We start from the raw sequence: 12065 nt of genomic DNA on the forward strand, positions 1-12065 counted from the left end.
TCTCACCACTTGTTTGGTTGTGTATTTATTTTGTTGTTTGAATCAAACTCAAGCAAATCTAAGAAAAACATCAAAAAACAACAAGTCAATTGTACGAGTTCCTTAGTTTGGAGGTTGCACTTTGAAATATTTTTCTTTCTAACTTTCTTTCATATGTTGTGAAAACACACAGATAAACACTCACAGTAAGAATGCATGAATGCATGTTTGTTTGTCTTTCTCCGTATGGGGTGGATGTGAACGCCCAGGCCCTCACCTTTGCAGCCAAACCGGATTTTCAACTTTGGCTTTTTCACCACACAATTTGTGTTGAGTATACTTGGGGTACAGGTATTGTTGATGTTTACATGCATTGTCAATTTCAGCCAAAACATCAGTCTTGCAAATACAAATACAAAAACAAATACGGATTTATAATAAAATAAAGTACTTTAATATTTTCTTTCTCACAAATATTTTGTAAAATCTCAAACACATTCAGAATTGCACATTTGCAGAGGGTGATTTTACTGTATATAAAACATCTTGTCCTTAGGTCAGTTCTCTTTATGAAATGGATGGTTCAAGGGGAAGATCTAATTAACGCCCCGCCCCCCCCAAAAAAAAAAAAAACTAGAATGATTGACAAATGTACCTCATAGAAAGCTTTTTAAAAGGCATTTGTTTAGCATTGCATACATTTTTCTATTGAATAGACTCTTACTCAAGCCGACATTCAAATGAAGACATATAATATGTTAGCATGGCTCTTAGTCTGTTTCTTACAAAATACATGGACACAATATTAATACTGCAAAAAAAAAGACAAAACACAATTTTTCATTTCAACAAAAAAAATATGTTTTGGTGTGACTTGTGACAGATAAGATGTTAATGCGGTTGGTGTACAACAAAAGTAAAAATTAATAAGAACTGTGCCTTAAAAAGATGACCTCTGTTTTTCCAAAGTTGAAAAACAGTACAATATGTACATTATTATATCATTTCCAAAGCGTTTGTCATTTAATGTTACTGTTGCCACTGCTAACATCATTTTCCATTCATTTGACAAAATTATTTTCGTTTAGTCAAGTGGCAAAGAAAAATGTATTGCAAGCAATCTAGGGATGTATTCTCACCGAGCAAAGCATTTTATTCATCTGCACAATCTAGCGAGCTGGAGATTCAATAAAAGAGCTGCATCAAAATTTACTACTGTACTCATACTTACAGTATTTGCATCATATGGATAAAATATTGTAAATATTTCTCAGGTGGGCATAACATAAACTTTACTGCTCATCAGCCACTGTGACTAGTAGTTTCCCAGAGCTTTTTCATGAATGCATTTTAGTTTTTGGGTAATAGGTGTTCAGTAAATTATTATTTTTCCCAATCGAAATACAGGAGTGGGAATCGAAATACAACCCATAAAAGCGGCTAGTGAGTAGAGGTGTTACCCACCATTGATGAAATTCACCCCCACTTGGCAGGTTTGCAGGTATTTATGTCAAGCCCCCATTCTCAATATGATGAATAGCACTTCTACTTCCACTGCAAACTGCAGCTACATTGACAAATAAACTTAAATTTAAAACTCTGAAAAATAGTATAATTATAAAGGCATTTTTGTTACTGCTGTTTGTTGTATCTTGTCTTCCTTATGATTTGAGTGTTTGCCCATTAAGGACAAATGCTGAACAACAAATAGAGTAAATAGACCAATTCTATTAAATCTCATCTCACAGTGTGTGTTGTAAACATTGGTATAAACAGATCTGTGGTAATGACATCAAATGTTTGAGACTTGCCTGAATTTTCTATTATTGACCGCTGTAGAGTCTTTCTTCATTTTCAAAGGTAAATGAACTTCTGATTTTGTCTTTTGCTTCTGAAATCTTTTTAAGCATATGCAAACTGTCAGTGTAACGAGTGAGAAGAACAGACTGAGGCATGTCACTGAAAGGGCAATGAGGGCAGGTTTACATGGAAACACGTCATACCTCTCAGGTCCCTCCTGCAATTGACTTATCTGCCAAGGTCTGTCTTCTATTTCAATATCAGCCTCTCTGGTCAGCAAACTCTGAATATACCTTTCATTGCTCACTGTTTCATTAACAAACAAGTTAACCATGACTATTGAGTAAAGTGGCTCCGGCTGACCATGATCACTGACCTTTACTAGGAGGCTGTGGAGACCTCGGTTGCTGAGTTCCCTCTCTAAAGTGATGTTTCCTGTTTCTGGGTCGATGGAAAAAGACCCGGGCTCTCCTCCCTTCCTTTTAATGATACTGTATGCAATCACAGCGTTCATTCCTGTATCGTTATCCACAGCATACACTTCTGTTATGGATGTCCCTGGCAGGGTGTTGGGTAGAACCAACATGTAGGACTGATTGGACTGAGGGAAGAGGACAATCGGTGGATTGTCATTGACATCCAAAAGTAGTACGGTCACCATGGTTACAGAGGAGAGCGAAGGTTCTCCACCATCTACGGCCTCTATCCACAGCTGATATGTCCCCTGTTGCTCTCGGTCAAGTGACATCTTGGCTCTTAGTGTGCCTCGGCCTGTGTCTATCATAAAAATGTCACTTCCATTAAGGATAGAAAGTGCCACCCAGCCATTTTCCCCAATATCAGCATCCGTCACTGAGAGCACCCCAATCTCCCCATAACCTGGGAAGTTCTCGGGAACAAAAAAAGTGAAATCCTTATTGATAAAGCGTGGGCTATTGTCATTGCGGTCTTGAACAGTTATCACTATAGTTGCAATTGACTCCATCCTTGGTGTTCCGTGGTCCACTGCTCTCACTATGAAGCGGTATGTCTCCTTCTCTTCACGGTCCAGTGATGTTGAAACACTCAGGATACCTGTCACGTGATCTAAAACAAAGATGCCAGGGGCATTGCCTCCAAGAAGAAATATGACCTCCCCCCTGGCTTCGCTGTCCTGGTCTGTGGCATGGAGCTGCGTGAGATAGCTGTTGGGTGGATTGTTTTCATCAATAAATATTTCCACCAAAGACTGCTGAAAGACTGGAGCATTGTCATTTTCATCCAAAATCTGTATTTTAAGGACTGTCTTGATGACAAGCCCTTGATTGTTTTCAGCAACTATGATGAGCTCATACTCCTGTGTCATTTCATAGTCCAGCGGCGCTGTAGTTTCAAGCAGGTATTCATTTTTGACAAGCTGATAAGGTCCAATTCTGAAAGGACCTGTCCCCTCCAAACGGCAGTCAACCCTTTCATGGGTATCTATATTTTTCACAGTAAAAAAAGCAATAGGAGAATATTCTGGCTCAGATTCCTTCATTCTTACTACTCCATCTTTTTCCTGTGCGATGTATCTGGGTATGACTGCAGGGGGTCCCATTTGAACTTTTATCAAATGAATAGCAACTGTGGCAACAGCGGGAATACAACCAGGGCCATTGGCAAGAACAATGAGTTTGTAAACCGTGGCTGTATCAGTGTCTATTATTCCTGCTAGTTTTAGCACCCCTGTAGTTCTGTCCAAATGGAACAAGCTTCTGGTCTCCCTTTGCACACGCTCACTGTAAGTATAACTGATCTGAGCATTAGCATCAAGATCAGGGTCAAAAGCTTGTAGACGAGCCAAATGTGTCCCTTTGGTGGAGTTCCCATGCAGAGTAACATTAAGTTGTGGCTCTGTAAACTGGGGACAATTATCATTCACATCTAAGATTACAATTTTTAAAGTGGCTGCACCAAGTAGAGGAGGGGTCCCCCCATCCTCTGCAATAATGTCTGTGATATATTCAGCTTGTGTCTCTCGGTCCAGAAGTTCTGTCACGATGACAAAGGGTGTCAGCTCCCCTCCTACATTTTCTTCGACATCCAGTGTGAACATGCCAAAGTCATTCACAAGCCAGTAGGTCTGCACTCCGTGAAGACCCAGGTCTGGATCAACTGCAGACTGCTCCACTGCATAGCGAGCATTAATTAGTGTGTTTTCTGGTATGGATATAAGAATCTCATCCACAGGAAACTTTGGTCTGTTGTCATTGATGTCTTCAATGATCATCTTAACTTTAATGAGCTGAAAATATTGCTGAGGAAGAACAAACACATCCAGTGAGAGGAAACATCCATGTCTGTTTGCGTTATAAGGGCAAAGTGTCTCCCTGTCAATCTCTGTAGTAGATGTAAAAAGCTTTCCAGTGATATTATTGAGTGTCACATACTGTGCACTGAGCCTCTTTTGTTCCACACTGAATAAATAGGGAGGGTCAACAGTAAAATCCAAATTTAAGTCCACTCCAATGGCTCCTATGAAGGTCCCTGTTGGTAATCCCTCCTTTATTTTATAGATGAGTTCTGTTGCTTGGCTGAAAGTTGCAAAACAGGAAAGAGGGCAAAACAAAAGGATGAAAAATCCCTGCAACACAAGATAATCATTAAACATTCGTACTTAAAAACAGACCAATCTATATTATCAGTCATGTTCTGCTGCGAAACACAATTGTATCTATGTACAGTAGTTTCTATACATCTAAAGCTCTTTTTATTTTTACTTAAAAGTTGACTAAAACACCACTTACCCATATTTCCTCTCTTTTGCCAAGTCTGGGGTATTTTCTGTTGACCATATTTATATTATGGCCAATTACAACTGCTTCCACTTATAGCAGGAGGTTCAGCATTTTAAATAAGGAAAGCATTTTGAGCCATGCTGATCTGTGCCGAGTCCAAACCCTTCTTGCGGTCTGACTTGAAAAACTCATTCATCCCAGCACTGGCTAAGGACACTCCCACAATATGCAAATCAGTCCCACATGCGAACCAATGAGACCTAACGGCCACTGAGACATCTGCAGTTGTCAGAAAACAGTACATACTCGTTTTACATGATTTTAACATGCATCATCACTTGCTTGCCCTCTTTGTACTCACACATCAATACAAGATGGAGGATGTAGTACCTGTGGCTGGTACACAATTAATAACAGTTGCATTTGACACGGGCCAAATAAGTAAAATGCAAAACATCCACACAAGAGATTGCTTTCATCTAGAATTGTTTCAAAACCAAACCATAAATAAAAATGAATAGTATGATAATCTGATGAGGATGGACTGACAATTTTCACACAGCAATTTTGTTCATGAAGTTAATGGCAAAAAATGATCAGAAGGCAAATCTTGGCATCATACGTAGTCATCTGGTCTGATTCTAGATTGAGCCTTTAAATAATTCACCCCCCCCCTCCCACCCTAATCCCCATGTGTTCTAAATGCCAGGCCAGCTGTTTGCTGGGATTGAAAACATACTGCTTGAGAGAAAATGAGTGATTGAAGTCCATCAGAAAAAACACACAGACACACGTACAACCCTTATGTTGATAATCAATGAATCCTTTTCCCCTCCAACATTTTAATCTAAATACTAATCCCCCAAAACATTCTTGTAAATCGTGACTGTGAGCCTCCAGTTTAGGAACATTATTGCCGCTTGCTTTGAAGTGCAAAAAGCATGAACCTGTTGAATGTGGGCAGGTACTTGTGTTTTCACCCAGAGATCAAACATTTGTTTTCTGATAACTTAATTGTTACTTTTTTTAAATCATGAAGCAACCTTAATTCTATTTTCAACCAGCTGCAAGAATATACTTGAACGATTGTGATGAATGATTTCACTTATTCTATTGTACTGTATCCACACTTAAACCAGAGGTGGAAACAAGTCATTGCTTTACAAGTCTTGGCCCTCAAGTCCCGAGTCAAGTCTCTGATCAAGACATACAAGTCCTCTGTCCAGTTACAGGTACCGATACTTTCAGTTTCAAGTCCATTTGTCATTTTACTAAAAAATGTAAATGTTTTTAATATATTTTTTGTATGGGTTATATACTGCCTTTATGTATTTAATGTATTTCAATATCCATATTTCTTGACAAACAAGTGCATTGAACCTTGTATTGCTCCTTCAAAACTAATTGGTAGGTTTTAACTTATTTTATAAAAATGCTATGCCATGTCTTACTTTTTCTCACTATTTCTGAAGTGACAGACCTGTCACAAATAATTTGCATCCAGTCCTGCTGCAATCAGTTATTGATTATTCCACTGACAATTCAAACATCATGAATAATCAAATGTAAGGATGATATATATATGTATTTGCTTAGTTCAAAAGCAATTAGGACTACACCAGAAAATTTGACATTCACTTAATAATAAACGACTAATTACTTTCCTCTTTTAGATAATCAACAGTATTTTTCTTAAATCCAAATTGTGAATATAGCAGTTTGTCAGCAAACATTTCTAGTGAAGCAATTTCAACACAAATATCAAAATCTCAACTTAAACTCTGTATTTTAAGTGAGGCACTAATTTAAAAAAAAGAGGAACGCGTTTGTAATCTTGTTATAAAGTACAATTTTACCCAATTGTGGTATCTCAGAATACTAGAGGACACTATGTAAGATATTACAGTAGATCAAGAAGAGGTGAAGAAATGAGACCAAGAAAAACGTAGTCTTGTAGCGCCGGAGAAAAGGAGTCGGAGGCGGAGTGTCGGACACAGAAACAGAACTTGCTTTATTGTTCGACATCACCAAACTACTCGCATAACGGCGGGAACTCTGTTAACCTTTCCTCCGGAAGCGCAACAACAAAAACAGTCCGTGCGGAACCCCGCACCCCAACTCGAGGTCCCGCGGGTGAATTATGTAAACACCACAGTCTCATGTTAAATAGATGTAGTAGTATTCTGCTGATCAAGTAGTAAATGAAGGGAATTAAAAAAAAAAAATCAAGACCATTTGTTGACAACACAATAATAACTAAAAATGACTGTAATGAAGAGAAAGCCTAGAGAGCGAATAGCCGGCCTGCTGTGTAACTATTTGCAATATACAGGGAGAGGGAAAAGTAAATGTCCAAGTAAAAGTAAAAATGGTGGTCTCATCTTCATCTTAATCACAAGAATGAAGAGACTTCCCAAACTAATGCCACATGAAAGAATTACAGAGGAACCTCAGTTTATGAAATATTTTATAAACAGAAAAATTACCTCAGATTACATTGCATTTATGATTTATGAACACTCTTGGCATGCCAGTAGAAATACTTACGGTAACTCTTTGTCTTATTAAACACAGCTGTAAAGCTTTGGCCTCACAGTTTTGAGGACCGGGGTTCAAATCCCTACCTGTGTGGAGTTTGCATGTTCTCCCTGTGCCTGTGTGGGTTTTCTGCGGGCAATCTGGGTTCCTCCGATATCCCAAAAGCATGCAACATTAATTGGACACTAAATTGGCCCTAGGTATGATTGTGAGTGCAACTGTTGTCTGTCTCTATGTCCCCTGCGATTGGATGGCAACCAGTTCAAGGTGTACCCCGCCTCTTGCCCGTTGAGAGAACTGATAGGCTCCAGCGCTCCTGCGACCCTTGTGAGGATAAAGCGGCTAAGAACATGGATCGATGGATTCTCTGACTGTTCCTTGGGGAAACAACAGCCCACTGTTGTTCATCATGGCCAGTCAATGTGTATACTGTATTAATAAAGTGTCATCTGAAAGTCTAATTGTTGTTGTTTTTTTAAAAGCTGTGCTGACATAAATCCAGATATGGGAAACAAAGCATGGATTGAACCAAGCCCGAAGAGTGACAGGATGGTGCAAAACAAGGGATTGTCAATGAATTCACATCTGTACACTCATCAAACAGATTAGTGATTTCAATTGAGACTTTGTGTGATTTTTACACATTCATTTTATCTATCATGGGTCCAATGATACACAATACTTACAGTTCGTCTACTGTTGTATGGGTTGCAGTTCTTCTTGAATATTAAAACAATGTGAAATTATTATTTTTCCTGGTACTGCTATTCTCCATGCATTTTCTGATATGCAGTTTGAACTGCTTTTTGTGTTTCCTCTATAAAGTTCGTGGCATGTGTGCTTCCTGCTTTTGTCACATTTAGTTCATGGGATTTTGCTACATAGATATAAATTAATTTTCACATCCAGGGAGTTACACAATACAATACAGTATAGTACTATTAAAAAAATCGTAACTACTGGGTTTAAAAAAAAAAGGTTTTAATCCAGCCAAGAGGCTTTTTTACTTATTTGCATCATTTGATTCTGTGTGAAATGAGGCTGGGTGATCTCTCCCCAGATTTTCGAACAGATGTCTTATCAACGATGGTCTCCTTTTTTTAATCAAAGTGCTGTTAAGCTAGCCTGATAGCTGTGACAGCTTTGTGGCTGGTAAGATGGCTATGTCCACACCACAGATATTAGCTCTATATGGCTCAACAGCTGTTGGGTAAGAATTATTTTCACAAATTGAAAGTTGGAGGGAACACAGTTTTTAAAGATCAGTCATGTGGGGCTATTGATAACTATTCACTATGATAACTTTTGGGGAAAAAACGCATAATTAAAATTTTTAACTTCATATCATCAAAATTTGTACTATAAGATTTCAAGAACCTAAAAAAAATAAATAGAGCTGGATTGTTTAGACGTGCATTGTGAGACCTTTCCCCCAATGATGAACATTGACGTAATTGCAACATCTCAAATTGTAAATATTCAAACACACTAGGTTTTCTCCTACCTTATGTGTCCCATATTCCAATGTGTACATTTTTTTTCCAAGAATATAAGTAATGCAAGAATTATAGCATTGAAATGGCACTAAGCTCCCCCCCAAAAAATCATAAAGAAAAAACATTTGCACAAAATAAGCATACATTTATTAAATAATTTTCAGCTCTGTAAATACATAAAAGTATGCAAATTGTGTTATATATTTATTAAGTTATTTTTAAAAAATTACAATATGACTAACAGGGTGGAAAGGTGTTCAACAGATTTCCAATTCCAAATTTCTAAGACCCGACTGGTGAATTCAACCACTACTTTTATTTATTGAGAACAGTGCACTTTTAACGGGTGTACAGAATATAAAATAACAGATCCTAATAAACCCCAATATTAACTGATCAAAATGGTAAAATGTTACTTTTTGTCATTTCAGTAAAGTACATAGACTAAATGTCAACTAAATATACTATACTGTGTTATATCTGTAAAAGAATTCCAATTCCTCAATAAAAATCGAGGTTTAGGTTTGTTTTACCGGATGCAACTGAAAATGGTGGAAAATTTTCATTCAAATTAGCCATTGCTTTGTGACTCAGCAAGTTTTAGCAGGCTATATGTTGAACTTTCCTCCTAACACACACACACACACACACACACAAATACATATTGTACAGATGCACCATGCAAGGTCTCTAAAGACATGGATGAGAGACTTTGGTGTAGATAAACTTGACTGGCATGATCAGACTCCTGACCTCAGCCCAATAGAACACATTTTGCATGAATTAGAGAGCAGACTGAGAGCCAAACATTCTCATCCAACTTCAGTGTGTGACCTCACAAATACGCTTCCCCACATATAACTGTGCACCTTGTGGAAAGCCTTTTCAGAGGAATTCAAGCTGTTATTGTGGTAAAGTGTAGACTGACATCATATTAAACCCAATGGATTGAGAAGGGGATGTCACTTCAGATTATATGCTATGTGGGTCAAGGCAGGGAAGCAAAAACTTTTGCCAATACAGTTTCTAAAATATTGTTTTGGCATTTTTTTTTCTGACTGAAAAATTAAGGAAGCAATCTTGCCTTTGTGGAGAAAAAAGAAACCTTTGGAATGAGCAGAAAAGGTACGAAAAAAGTGTCACAAGTTGTTATTCCTCACTGAAGCCAGACCAAAACATCACCTTCATTAGAAGTGATAGACGCAGAGAGGAGGAAAGAAAAGAAACACCCCCCTCTCATTCCCACAACACTGTCACCCAATTCGCTTGGTCCAGCAGCACTCACACTTATACTTATGGCAATGTGTGCATGCAGAGGATGAGAAAGGAAAAGGAAAATAGGGACTAATCAGAATAAAATATAGTGTAGTCGAAGCAGTTCTGAGGACTTTTGCAAAAACACACAAAAACCCTGTGCTAAGAACTATGGAACAATAAAACATGCCAAGATGATCCACAATTGACTTGTACTGCATATATCATCATCATCATCACCAGCAGCAGGAGCCATTATCAATCCATTGCAGAACGATGGCTTCTTTTTCATGTTACCAAATACTGCATTTGTTTAATGATGTCATCTTTCCATCTACTTTTAGGTCTTGGCAGTCATCCCTTTGTGCCCAGTGGTGTTTAATTAATTTCTGTGGCTCACCTTCTGTCAGCTATTCAGGCATTGTGCCCAGCCCATTTTCATTTAGGGCTCTTTATTTGCTGTAAAGGGTTGGCCTCACAGTTCTGACGACCTGGGTTCAATCCCGGTGTGATGGTTGAGTGCTCCCCTGTGCTGAAAAGTCTCCTTGTGATTAATGCGCATGCGTTACTAACAGGGGAACTCTGGGTACGTAGCAGGCGCTTTCTGGGAAATCACCTGGTCTCATAGTTCCCCTTCTTCTACATAGGGGGAGCTAACATACGTTATAACCTAACCTTAAACCTTAACCTAACCTTAAAACAAAAGTTGATCAAAAGATATAAACGTATATGTACGTTTGCTGTGTTTGTCTTTCTGAGATGTCCATAGCGAACATGAATGCTCGGTGACAAGTTGTCGAATGGCACACGTTAAAGTAGACGTTTCAGACTGGCTGGAAGTTTACAAAATATACATGCATGCGCATTAATATACGTGCATGTGCATTAATCACGAGGAGACGTTTCAGCACCGGGAGTGCTCAGACCATCACATCGGCCCCACCTATGTGACGTTTGCATGTTCTCCCGTGCCTGCGTGGGTTTTCTCAGGGCACTCTGGTTTCATCCCACATCCCCAAAACATGCAAGATTAATTGGACACTCTAAATTGCCGGAGTCTCCAGTGCCATCTTCTTTTCCTCCTGGTTACGTAGCCTTCTGGGATTCATGCCCTCTACAGGCCTGTGCAGTCTTGCTTTTGGTCTGCCAATGGACATTTCCGACTGACGATCTTAAGCTCCGCCCCCTGAGGTACTGTTGCAATGTCCCACAAGCTTTCAAAATGGCAAATGAACAGAACAGGTTTGAAGTTGATTCTTTATTGCGTATTCCAGATAATATTGCAGTATGTATTTTCAGACTTGTCCAAGAGAGTTCTACAGAGAGGTCTCAACTATTTCACACAAGGATATGTACATGGAATTAAGATTTTGGCCAGAGCAGGACGCAATGTCAGAGTTACAGCGAAATGTTGGCGATCGATGCAAATAAGTTTGACGCCTCAGAAACTTAATATTGAAAGCCAACACGATAAAATAGTGGAATCGTATTGCGCATGTAAACACTGACAAAGTGAAAGTTGTTCTGCAATGTATAAAGCAGTGATAATAATGAACTCAAACTCAGAGAAGCTACTTCTCCCTCACTTACCTTCGAACATACAGCCTTGTGTTTGTTAATATTGTCCGCACTTAGTTGTACGTGCGCTCTTCCGTGAGCCTCAATCCATGGTAGACACTTCGTCATGTCTGTTTTAGGCTTTGGAAAATGAATCAACCGGGCCCCTTGTCACCTACCCGGGTATCTTTCATCAAAATTGCACGTTCCCCAAGCGCATCTGAGGACCATTTTGTTCATAACAGTAACTAATCCAAGCACACGCTACTGACTACCACTACTTGGCTTGTGGGACAACATGGTGACAGGGGCGTGTCAAGCCAGGGTTTAAGACAATGTGGCTATCTGAATGGCTATTATTGTACGAGTTGGAAAGATCCATTGAAACCACTGAGACTGCCGTACTTCTCCAACCACAGGCAACATTCAAAGCTATAATTAGAAAAAAACTAATCTTTCCTTCATTTTTCCACTTCAGCTTCTAGACTGCTCTTTTTGGCTCACAAAGCCACGTCCCTTTCTCATACAGCCAGACTTGTTAACCCTGTCAATCATTGTGTTGTCTCCCCTCCTCAAAAGTGCTGCTAACTCACCATTCAACCGCCTAACGTCAGATCTCTCGCTAACGAGGGCCTACTTATCTCTGACCTAATAACTGATAAGAATGTCGACAGTTTTTCCC

The 12065-nt window shown here is 39.0% G+C and overlaps 1 protein-coding gene across 1 annotated transcript; it reads right to left on the reverse strand.

Annotated features, from left to right (window-relative positions):
* Positions 1-535: 535 nt before the first annotated feature.
* On the reverse strand, positions 536-5190 carry LOC133497822 (protocadherin-20). Its single transcript, XM_061814012.1, has 2 exons — positions 4548-5190; positions 536-4384 (listed from the first exon to the last, which is right to left on the reverse strand). Exons 1-2 carry the CDS (start codon positions 4593-4595, stop codon positions 1772-1774), a joined length of 2661 nt encoding a protein of 886 aa, XP_061669996.1. The 5' UTR covers positions 4596-5190; the 3' UTR covers positions 536-1771.
* Between the last annotated feature and the right edge of the window lie 6875 nt (positions 5191-12065).

This window comes from Syngnathoides biaculeatus, chromosome 3 (genome assembly GCF_019802595.1).
Source record: "Syngnathoides biaculeatus isolate LvHL_M chromosome 3, ASM1980259v1, whole genome shotgun sequence".
Taxonomy (NCBI): domain Eukaryota; kingdom Metazoa; phylum Chordata; class Actinopteri; order Syngnathiformes; family Syngnathidae; genus Syngnathoides; species Syngnathoides biaculeatus.